This window comes from Physeter macrocephalus, chromosome 11 (genome assembly GCF_002837175.3).
Source record: "Physeter macrocephalus isolate SW-GA chromosome 11, ASM283717v5, whole genome shotgun sequence".
NCBI lineage: Eukaryota > Metazoa > Chordata > Mammalia > Artiodactyla > Physeteridae > Physeter > Physeter macrocephalus.
The window spans coordinates 177782380-177794559 of NC_041224.1; the positions used below are offsets into that span (position 1 = coordinate 177782380).

Below are 12180 nucleotides of genomic sequence, written 5' to 3' on the forward strand. Positions count from 1 at the left end.
CCGCAACGGGACAGGCCACAGCAGTGAGAGGCCCGCGTACCGCAAAAAAAAAAAAAAAAAAAAAAAAAAGATTTGCAACCCAGATGCTGACAGTTCTCCTTAATGGCAACTTTCAGAGCACAGCCTCAGCTCACTTGCCAAATCTCGCCAGCTCGGGCTTTACAAACGGGGAAACATTCCTCTTTTTTTGGCTGACGTCTCGTTTCCTTTTTCTTAACTTCTGTTCTGGAATTATTACAGCAGTTTTTGTACTTCAAGGAATTGGAGGCTGGTACATATTAGGTACTCAATAAATGAATAATCAGATAAATGAGGTCACGCATCCTGGTTGACCTACAAGGTGATGTTGTTCGTGGTAAAGTGCTGGGCATAAAATGTGAATTCTGTCATTCCAGAGCAGCTTGTGCATTCGTGCTAAAATAATGTTTGAGAGTGGAAGGGTAAAGTACAGAATTCTGAAGAGTTTCCGGTAACACGCAGCCCGGTATCAGTCTCCTCTGCGTTCGCTGCCCGCGGTGGTCATTGTACCTAACCCTGAGCACGGCGGTGGCCGCGGGAGGGTGAGGTGACCCAGCAGAGCGCGGGGGAACAGATTGCGCTCTCGTGCCTTTACGCCCTTGCCCCCCGCCCCATCCCCCGTACGGTTCGTTGGGGGCGTGTGTTGTGTGATTTCCGCAGGATCCCAGGCGCGCCTGGGGTTCCACTTCTTGCCCGGGACTGACCCAGCTCCCAGCGTGGAGCCTCCGCATTCGCTGCGTTAATCAGACTTGCTGGAATGATCACGTGGTCCTCTAGCTGCCTGCCTGTCAGCTGCTGCTCGTCAGCAGCTGGCTGAGCTGGAGGCTGCAGGCCCGTCTGCAGAAAGCCTTCTACTTCAGAATATGGGGGGTTGGGGGGTGCAGACCCCGCCTCTTTCTTCTGCACTTTGCACCATCTGACTGACTAAATGGTTGTCCTCCGAACCAGAAAGGCTACCAGGCAGTCTAAGGAGATTGTCTCTGACTAGGTCATGTTTGCATTTGAAGAATTCAGGTATGTTCTGGCTTTTCTACAGCAGTCTGCCCCTGGGTTTTTGTTCTCGCTGGCTTTTTGCTGTGTAATGACAGCTTAGGCTCTGGCTGGTTCTCACAAAAGAAGGGTTCTTTTCTGTGGCGGGGTTTCTCCCGGTCACGGGGGTGGGAGGCGCGGAGGTGGTACCGGTCCAGGCCGTTGACTGCAGGACAGATGCAGCGTGGGTAATTGGTTTGATGGTGTGTGGATGTGCCGAGGACCCCACCTTGTGCCTCATCTGAGCTGTGCTGTTGCTGGTGTAGAGGTATGAATACAGAATAGGAACTGCTTATCCAGAAGGAGTCTCTTGCTGCCTTTTGTTTTTCTTCCTTTGTCAAACTCATGGAGCCTGACTGCTCTTTTAAAAAACGCTAATCGTAGCGGTGAAGGTGGAAATCCTGCAAGTCTGTCTGCTTAGTCAAGATTTGATCTGGGCTCTGATTTTGCTCCTTGTGAACAGTGATCTCGCGGCTGGGCAGTTTTCTGGGAAGGACCCTCGTGATGCTTTGTTAACAGGGTCCTTCTTTGCTTTCGTCGGCTTTTCAGCTGCTGTGATTATCAACGCTCCGGATTAGTCTTGCGTGGATCTTACGCCTTCTCGTTCCTCCGTCTCTCCTCCCTGGGTGTGAATGTGGGGAGGGGCGCTCCAGAAGAGACAGTCTCTAAGAGATGAAAATAAAGGAGGGCGGCTCGTTCTTGTGCTGGTCTCCACCTCTTCGGAGCATACGGAAGACAGCGTGTCTGTTTCTAACCTCTGACAGCTTCTCATTTCTCGGATGGAATTTCTGTGTATTTTAGAACTGAGCGTGAATACCATATTGATGGGCGAAGAAGTGAGTGTGTGGGAACCTCCACAGGCCTTTCGTTCCCTCCAAGTGTTGCTGCAGTAGACATTGAAATGATAATAGAATTACCCCCTTTCATCACTTGTAAGAGGAAACTAGAGACCTTTTGATCAAAATCAAGGGAGAGGATGAGAGCATTATCAGCTCTCCACAAGGAAAAGCAGCCCTACGGAGGTTGATCCCGCCCTTTCTATAAACTTGGGGCTTTGGATCCAGGAAGTTACCCTTTGTTTAAGAGCGTGCCTCTGCATTATTTCTAATGGACTGGGTTTGTGAAAAGAACATTCTTTCCACGTGGCAACATGCTCTGATGACATGGGGTGACACCGTGACCAGAACTTACAGTTTCAGGATAGCTCCATTAGATAACTAACAAGAATTTATTTAATACCTGGCATGTAACAGTAGATAGGTCCTTAGGGCATGAATCGTGAGTCCTGGGTTCTAATCTGAGTTTCAAAATTGGCTTTCCTGATCCTTGTGAGCGTGACGGAAGAGCTTTGTAAATCGTAGAAAGTAGTACAGTGGTGAGGCTCATATTTTATTGCTAGCATTTGTTTGAGATGGAGTAAGTCTTGGCTTCTGCCTTGAACAAGCTTGGAGCCTTTCGTTGCATTTTGTAGTCAGCGGGGAGGGATGCGTATCAACAAACCCACTCCCACCGTGGCGGCTCCTAGTCCAGGCGCCGAGAGCTGGGTCTGCTGCGGTGGAAGGGGCTTGAGTTAAAGGCCGCTGCTCTGCTGAGCTGAGAAAGTGGGAAAGTAGAGCGGAAAGGGGAAGTCTGTTACCCTTCAAGTTTCTGCCTAAGCTGGCCCTGAAGAACTTCGCTGAATATGATTGCATTTTATGACGGCTGCACGGGGCCAGACCGGTGGCTTTCTTCTTTAGTCATGGGGCTTATGCGCGTGGGGGCCAGGTGATTGTGGTGGGGCAACACGGCGGCTTGAGAGGAGCTTAGCTTTTTAGTTCAGGTCAGGTTGGTCCTGAAGCTATACCACGCAGCAGAATCAGCTGGAGGGCTCATGAAAACCCACCCCCAGAGTTTCAGATCTAGCAGGTCTGGGATGGGGCTTCAGGATCTGTGGGTCCGATAAGTTCCCAGGTTTTGTGATGCTGCAGTTCTGGGGACCAGACTTTGAGAACCACTGGCTTGGGGAAAGCAGACGTTGTTGTTGTCGTTGAGGTGGGAAGTCTGAGGCCGAGGCAAGGAGGGAGGTACAGGGAGGAGCCAGAAGCTGCAGTTCAGGTACGGGCAGGTGGGCCAAGGCGGGGGTGGAGGCGTGAGGGGGCACGCTCATGGGGCGGCGGTGGAAGGGAACGCTGGGACAAGAACCAGGGGACTTGCTTTATTATCCTCGTTCGGCCGTGTACTCCCTTGTGGGCTTGGCCAGCCTCTTCATCGTTCTTAAGTCTCAGTTTTCTCAACTGAAAATGGGGATAGTCGTTCTTGCCAAGAAAGTCTATAATACTGTTAGAATTAAATGAGATAACATAAACTTACTTAATAAGTTATAGCACTCTTTCCACATGAGTATAAAGGGAGGAGAGGACCCTGGGGGTCTCCATCAGGTTATCTGTGGACACAGGCCTCCGAACACACACCCAACTCCAAGAGCGCAGGGGCCACGTTCGTTTTACAAGGAAGTCTGGTTGACAGACACGCTTACCTGCCGTTACTCCCTGTTGGACTCTTGAGTTCCAGTGTGGTCTGTCAATCCTGTCTGTTCTTAACTTTGTCTCCTTAGTGCCTAAAACTGCTTGACACACAGTAAGGCCTTAGTAAGTGGCGGACGCAGTTCATTTTCACGAGGACTTAATAAGGAAGAAAAAGCAAGCAAGCTCTCTGGCTAGCTCGGCGCAGGCCTGGGATGGTACCATGGTGCCCGCTGAGTGTGCTGGTTCAGAAGAGCATGTCGAAAAGCTGACATCTGACCTCCTGAGAAAAATGTGAAGTGTCCTCAGCACACCCCCGTTGCAGGAGTGCCAGAGAACTGCGACCACGTTTCATAAGGAATCTCCGCGATGCTCTCGCTTTAGGATGGGCTGCTGATTGTCATGACTTGCGGGGGCCCAGGGCCCAAGCCTAGAGAGCCGCAGGGTCCCGAGCGCTTGCGAGGCCGGGCCAGCATTTTCCAGCTGGTTAGGGGGTTTCTGCCTTGCACTGACTGCAAGACTGTGTTGTCCTAACACCAGGCCAGCTGTTGTAGCTGGCTGTGCTGGGAGACACACTGCATTTGTGTTTTTGCTTTAAAAAAAAAAAAACTTCTTAGGCGAGATGTGTGCTGAACTGATAGTTTCAGTCAACATTTACCTGTTACTGCACACCACAGAGGCTATCCTCTGAGCCCTGCTGGAGACAGCTTTGTGGAATACTGCCTAGTTTTTCTTCCACCTCTAGGCTCAGAATAATGACTGCATCCCCTTACCGACCCTGGAATAAAGAGTTTGAAATGTGATTTTCGGCTTCATAATCCCTCAAGTGAGAATGGAACCCAAATCAGAAACTGCTGTTTCTCAGAATTCCTGCCATTTATTCTGATTTATTTCCAGAAGGAATGTGGTATACCAACTCCAGGATTTAAAATCCACAGTTGGAATGTGTCAGTCACATAAAAATGGGAAGTTACTACTTTGGGTCTGTTTTGTTTTATTTTACTTTTAAGTAAAACATTATTATGGCAGGATTGGATTCAAATTCAAACTGGCTCTTTATTAATTTAAATTTATGTCTCGTCTTGGGAAGCGTTAGCACTTTTCTTGCCCTTTCCCTGGGGTATTGAAACGAGTTAAAATGAGCGGCCTCAGGGGAGACCTGAAGTTCGCAAACGAGGAGAGCCCCGCCACCCCGTTCCAGTGTCCGGAGCCCAAGCCAGCTTAGTCCCTCTCGTTCCCCAGCGTCCTGTAATCCCTTGAAGAAACAGATATTTAGGTACAGTGACTTTCACACTGTGGTGAGGAAATAAATCTCAGATCAACAGGAGATGGAAACTGGGCTGGGCAGGGAAAGGGAAGGTACAGAAACTTGATCACTGAGTACCTACTGTGTACCAGACACTGCTAGCTGCTTTGCCCCTGGTAACTTTAACCCACATAAAAATGAAAACAGAGGCTCAGACATGGGACTCTCCCAAAACCTCCAATCCATAAATAATGTTAAGTGAGTGAAGGAAATGAGAACAGAGGCTCAAAGGGGTGAGGTAATTTCCCTGAAGTCACCCCGCAGTTATGGGGATCTGGCCAATTTCAGTTCAGTCGTTCTTTCTCTGATACTCTGGGCCTACAATGCCATCCTATGAATTGACCTTGTGTCTTCCAGCCAGCACAGCCTTTCTGAGTCTCTCCTCTGAGCCCAGAGCCTGTTGTAGCTCCAGGCACTTGGCTCACCTCCCTGACTGTGGGAAAAGCCCGGGAATAGAAGAGGAATATTCTGCCCCCAAGGGTAGAAGAGACTGACCCCTCCTCCTAGCTCCCACGGCTCCTAGTGATGTAGCTATGTATCAATAGTACTTACTGTAGTGCAATTGTGTAACAATCCGTTTCTTTCACATCCTTCTGCCCTACTAAAGTATGAGCTCTTGGAGGCCAGGAGGCATATCTTCGTCATCTTACCTCACTACCAACTATCAGCCTAGTATCAGCTCTAGGAGGGATTGGTAGAGGTCTGACTGTTAAATGCCTACACTGCGGATACTGTGGGCATTAGAATAACTTTGGGTAAGCCACAGTCCGTAACCGTGGGGAGCCTACAGTCACGCTGTCTGATCCCCCAGGGCTATTAGTGTGCACAGCCACGTGGGTCTTTAGTGGGGGGTGGTAGGGGCACCTGGTTGGAGTACATGGGCGGAGGGTGGAGGGTTGAGGGAGAGAAAAGTAGAGCGGGAGAGAGGGAAGGACAGACAAGTTTCATTGACTTGACGGTTTCGCCGAATGTCTGTCTAGCCACAAGCAAAACTTATTTTGCGAAACAGATAATTTAGCTGTAGGATGGCCACGCAGATATATTTTAAAATACCAGTCTGTTCTCCATGATTAAGTAAGTGTTACAGTTGTTGAGTTTCACTCAAAGCGAAGCAGTGTTGTGGAATCAGACTCCCCTGCAGTTCATACAGTGTAAATTTAAAAGCTGGGACCTTGCAGAAGTCACTTTATCTCTCTTAACCTCACTTAGAGGAAAGGGGCTCTTTTGAGGATAACATATAGGAAAGAAGTGTATAAATTATAAAACTTTGCTATAAATGTTTGCATTTTATATTTTGGAATCAGTTCATAGTTAACTGGTTCAGGTGTTGCTTTATAAAACAATTTTTGTTTCCATCTCCCATTTCTCTTTGCTTAGCATTCTGGTCTCTTATATAGAAAACAAAGCAAAACTGAACTAAGAGGAAAGAATTTTAACTGGACTCATTACCTAGAGGAATAAGCCCCGGAATAGGACACCAGCTTGGGTCTGTGTAACTCTTGCTAGTTACTTAGGATGGTTGCAGAAGAGTCCTTTTGGAGGTGGGAGGTCCTTTTTGCTATTAGGATAGCCCTTCATCCAACAAACCACTTCCTGAACATCAGTAGAAAATGCAAGTATGTGTCATCTTTGGTCCTGCCCTCAGGGAATTACTGTCCCACGCCAAGGGGGCTTCCCTGGTGGTGCAGTGGTTGAGAGTCCACCTGCCGATGCAGGGGACCACGGGTTCGCGCCCCTGTCCGGGAGGATCCCACATGCCGCGGAGCAGCTGGGCCCGTGAGCCATGGCCGCTGAGCGGAGCGGCTGGGCCCGTGAGCCATGGTCGCTGAGCCTGCGCGTCTGGAGCCTGTGCTCCGCAACGGGAGAGGCCACAACAGTGAGAGGCCCGCGTACCGCAAAAAAAAAAAAAAAAAAAAGCATGGCGTGGGGGTGGCCAAAGACAAAGGAATCCAGGGAAAACCAGGAGAAGTTCCACAGGGGTCCGGATAAGGTGCCTGGGCTGGGAGGATCTGGTTTTGCTGTTGTGGAAGTTAGGGAGACTTGCAGGCCGGGCCGGGCCGTCTCTTGGAGCGAGTCCTAGAGAAGCATAGGATTTGGGTGGGTGATAATAAAGGGAAAGGCTGTTGGCAGCAGTGCAGGAGCTGAGGCCCGGGAGCGGGGAGCCAGGGGCGGTGTGCTCTTAGCCATATTTTGGCTGGTAAAACCTGAGGAGAAGGGATTTTTTTCTCACTCTTTTCAGGGTAACCCAACCTGGTTGTCTTTTCCTCATGATGGTCACTTCTCTCTGCCCTGAAGGTCACTATTTTGCAGAGGTACACATTTTTTACCTTTAGGGAATGCGTAGTATTCGTGGGAAATGCATGTTTTGCAGTGCTGACTTGTTACTTTGCACAGTTACCCAAGTTCTTCGTGGTTTAGTCTGCCTGTCTGTAAGATGGGGATATTACTTACCTCCCAGAGCTCCTGTGTTGATTAAATGAGATTACTTATATAAAGCATCTGGCAGGGTTCCTGGCACTTAGTAGATACTCAATAAATTAATCCCTTTAATTTACCTTAAGCAGCAGAGCATTTAATTCAGACCCTCATCCTGGATTAGAAATTACATAGGAGCCAGGAAGGAGACCTGACACACCCTTCAGGATGGGGAGCACCTCTGATCTCCCCGTTTCCTTGGCATTCAGACTCAGAATGCCAGCAATCAGTCCGTGGAAGGTAATCCTGTTTGCTGCTGAAATGTTTATGACACAGTGAACTGACTGTGGTGTGACTAATCAGCTGAGAGCCTGGATCTCGGCTTGGTTGGCACACAGATTCACTGGGCGGAGAGATTAATTAAGTTCCCTGAAGTTGACGTAACTGGGACTCTGCCGCTTTCTGCCTAATCATGATAACCTAGCCGGAGCCCACCATCAAGTGTCAGCATTGTCCCAGTGCCTCCCTAGTTAGTCCGTGGCCCGTTCCTCATTGTTCTGTATTCCTCCGGGTCATATCTCTTTATCTCCAGAGACTGACATGAGCAATAGGTGTCTGTTGAACTGACATGGGCCGCACCGCACAGGTTCGGTGTGTGAGCCCTCCTTGCGGGGAAGCAGAGTGAATGACGGGTGGGAACTCTGTGGAGAGCGCCATGGCAGCCAGCGGGAGCTGTTGTGGATGTGGTGCAGTACATCCTGCGGTAGCTCTGCTGGGCCTCAGGAGAAGCCACTGTGAAGACCTTAACTTGGGGATTCCCCCCAAATGGTTCCCTACTGGGAGGGTGCACTGACACCTGCCACAGGTGCCCAGGTCGCACCTCCAACCTAGCGGGTCCAGGTATCCAGAGGTGGAGTCCAGGCGTGTCCATTTGTTTTCAAGGCTCAACTGATGCCACACCTCCCTAGTTGGAGTTTGTGGGGAGAACCTGAGCTTGGGAACCTGAAAACCCTAGGTTCTAATGATACTGTGTTACCTTAGATACGCCACTTAACTTCACTGGGATGTGGTTGGTCCACCTGGAAAATACAAATAATAATTTATGTGGTTCAGAGAGAACAAGATGACGGCCATGCGGGAGCATGGGAGAGTCCAGAGCCCTGGATGATGACAGGCGCTGTCACGCGTGCTTTCAAGTTCAGCTGGCGCCCCCTGCGTCAGAGTGAACCCAGGTGTGTTGAGTGTGTGGGGCTCGTACAGACACAACACTGGGTCTAGGACTGACGGCCCGCTGGTTTGTGGTCTGTTGGGTTTGGTAACTGGTCATGTGGCTCTCAGGAGTTCATCCTGAGCCCAGTTACAGGTGAGTGGGATTGTTTTCACTCCAGTCAGCCGCTGCAGGGCCTGCCCGACGCCAGGACGGATCTCGCTGTGCGTCTTTGAGACTAGCTTGGCCTCCGTCTTCCTCAGCACGAGGGCTGGAGGAGAGGAAAGGCAGCCTGCGTTTATTTGTGGAGGCACTGGAGAAAACTGAAAACTGGGAGCCCTTCCGTCCCTGAGATCACCCCTGTGCCCCTGGAGCACAGGGTCATAGGAAAGGGAACACGGAGCAGGAAGGTGGGTGTCCCTCCGGGGCTCCCTCCAGGGTGTTCAGAAGCTCTGTCCTTCCTGTTTCACTGTGTGCCATGGATCAGAAGCTGTGTATTGAGTCAAGATAGAGCCTTCTCAGGAGAGATGGGGAGATGGGTAAAACTTTGTGGTTGGATATACATTTATGAACAGGACATCAAACAAACTGTATGATTTAAAGAAGTGTTCGTACTCAGTGATGAAATTCCTTTTCCTGGAGAGAGGATGCTTTCATAGTCAAATGAACCTTGGAGCACTTCCAGAGCCAGAGTGAAGACTGTGTATTTTCCTTATTCATCAACTTACTGAAGAGTTGAGGGCATTAGAGCTTCCTAAGGTGGAGGAAGGCAGATATGTATGTTTTGCTACAGTTGATAAAACTTTGTTTTCCTGGTCTTGCCATTACTGGCATTACGGTAATCAGGTTCCTGCCGTGATTGGAAGTGGGAATCAGCTCCCCCCGCCCTGACTGACAACTTAAATACAGCCTGCCTCAAAGAAAGGTGGGCAGTGCGGGCGACAAGTCCTCGTATTTGGGGGACGGCCCTTTACCAAGTTGCAGTATAACTCTGTCCACCGCCAGTCCAGCTCCTCTTTGTCTTCTGCAAATGAAGCCCTCTGTGGCCTGACCGCATGCTCCCTCTTAAAGCTTAACTCCCAGGAACCTTCCCTCCGCTCCAAGAAGCGGATTTAGTCGCAGATCTGCACGTGCCACTTTGCTTCCCCGTCTCTAAACTGAAACCACAGAATGCGTTTCAAGAATTCCACGAGAGGCAGAGTGACAGGTAAGGAAAGAGTTTATTAGTAAGTATAGGACGCTTGTGAGGGATACAGGCGGGCAGGCAAGGGAGTGCCGCCCCCAGAACTTAGTGGGCTACAGTTTATAATCAAAGGAAAAGTGAGGAGTGGGAGAAGACCACCTTCTTCCTCACTCTTGAGCAGGTGTCAAGCTTTCATCATCAGCTCCTCCTCCTCCTCCGCATCAGGCGGGGGAGTTCTCTTGTCCCTACACGGTCAAACTGGGACTGTCATGGAGCAATGGAAATGAGCAAAAAGGCGGTAACATCCACTGAAATACAGTAAACCATCTCAGCTTTCAGTATAATGTCACCTTTTCCTTGCATTTTTGTTTTTCGTGTGTGTAGAGGAGCATGTCCTAGGAATCATTAACTTACTGACGTCACTGGGCAGGATGTGGGCCTCATTCCACCATTGTTTGATTGTTTTGGGGTAGCGTGTCTCATGCTTCTGTTGCATGGTTTTGTTGCTAAGCAAGCCTGTTCGGTTTTGTGGTTAAGCAAACCTGCTTTCTTGACTGATCATTAACTTACAGGATTCGCCCATACCTTTTTCTTTACTTAGGATTCCCTAGTGCAAGTAACTATTTAATCACCTACTTTGTCCCTTTGCTCTTTTCCTGTCAAAACCATTGTTTTCTTCCCATGAAACCCTTCAAAACCCAGGGCTGCACGCACTACCTTGAGGAGCCTTTCTGACCTCTGTCGCCCAAACAAATTTCTCTTTTTACTGAACTCCCATAGAGCACTCAAGCTGTGTAACACATAATCCAATATTTAATGTTTCTCAGTCTTATTTTCCTGACTAGACTGAGGGATACTTGAAGGCGGAAGCAGTGTTTGATGCATCTTCATCCCATCTGTGTCACACTTGAGCGGAGCTGGTTGCAGCCTGGCTTCTCAGCACTTTGTATTTGCTCATTTTTATTACTTATTTAAAACCCTCTGCCATATGCCAGTCATTGTTCTAGGCCCTAGAAGGGGAAACGGCAGGAAAAAGGACAATTTGCTGCCTCTCTGACGTCTGTTCATTACTGAGCACGAAGGCACGGTTGGGGTTTTGAGAGAGGTGCTGAGTCTGGGGAGCAAGGCCTGCTGTGCACGGGCAGGGTTTGTCCGGGCAGTAGATCAGCAGGAAGGCCTGAAAGGGCCACGTGGTAGGTTTTCACAGCTGTAGGGACTTAGAAAAGGTATGAGCTGGTAAAAATGCACGTGAAGTTAAAAAGTCGTTACATATTTAAATGGAAAGTTTTTCTGGTTCTTCTAGATTCAGATGCAAACAAGATACCACATGTGCACGTGTACCCGCCATATTCCACTTTTGTTATCTCTAATTTTCCCAGCAATCCTATGAGCTAGGCATTATTATTACCATTTTATCTAAGAGGCACCTAAGGTTCAGAGAGGTTAGGTCACTTCCTCAGAGTTATACATCTGCTTAATTGGTAAAGCTGGAAATTGGATCTAGGTCTTCTAACTAAAAAGTCAATGCTTGTTTTTATCATTCTGACCCTAATTTTGTAAAACAGAGTCTGTGAGGTATTCTGGCACTATTTGTTTTATATAATGTTTCATTGGATAAGTGAATATATCACATTTATTGAGCCCTGACTGTGTTAATTGTAACCTGCTAAGCACTTTATAGGCGTGAACACATGTACTACCGTCCTCATAGGAATCCTATGAGACAGCTGCTGTTATTGTCATATCTGTTTCACAACTTGTCCAGCATCACACAGAGCCGGCACTTGAACCCAGGGCCATCTGACTCTGAGGCCTGTGCTCTTGACTGCTGTCTTAGTCATACAAGGGGCTTCATGGGGAGCAAAGTTCTGTGGTCAGCTGTTTGAGAAAAATTGCACACCCCATGCCCTGGAGAGTAGCATGAAGGCTCTGAGAAGTCCTGTAGCGGCGGGTGTGTGTAGATGTGTGAATTTTGCCCCGAGTTTCCCATGTGTGTTTGATGAAGGAACTTTTATTGCCTAACACTTAATTTTTAGTTTTAACTCTGGAAAATGCCACTGTAGCGGAAGGAGAATCTGAGCCTGGGAATTAGAAGAGGGGGGAGAAGAGAATATTCAGAGCAAAATACATAAATGGAAGAAGATAATAAATAGAGCCTGTGATTTGAAGTCTCATATAGGTGTGAGTTCAGGCTTCTGCTCTTACTGGCTGTGTAATTTGGGGCAAATCATTTATTCTTTTTGGGTCTCACTTGCCTTATCTGTAAAATATTGTTATGAGAAAAAGTGTGATTATATACGCAAAAGTGCTTTGTTAACAGTAAAACGCGTAGTTCTTTTTTCACTTGTTATTTGCCAAGTTCATTTAGTGCCCTAGTACCTAACACGGCATCTACTAGCTATTTGAAGGACAATTAAAAGTTGTTCCATGGGGCTTCCCTGGTGGCGCAGTGGTTGAGAGTCCGCCTGCCGATGCAGGGGACACGGGTTCGTGCCCCGGTCTGGGAGGATCCCACATGCCG

General features: G+C 48.7%; 1 protein-coding gene across 4 annotated transcripts in view; it reads left to right on the top strand.

Annotated features, from left to right (window-relative positions):
- Positions 1–12180, top strand: part of EVL (Enah/Vasp-like) — a 162188-nt gene that overhangs the window by 38338 nt on the left and 111670 nt on the right. The window contains exon 1 of one of the 4 annotated variants that reach the window (XM_055088713.1): positions 880–1032. The exons of 1 other annotated variant lie outside the window; for it this stretch is intronic. In XM_055088713.1, the coding sequence (XP_054944688.1) occupies positions 1010–1032 (23 nt within the window). In that variant the 5' untranslated portion in view covers positions 880–1009. Of the gene's footprint in view, positions 1–879; positions 1033–12180 lie in introns of those variants that run through there. 2 more of the 4 variants (XM_028496388.2, XM_028496386.2) reach the window with 2 other exon arrangements.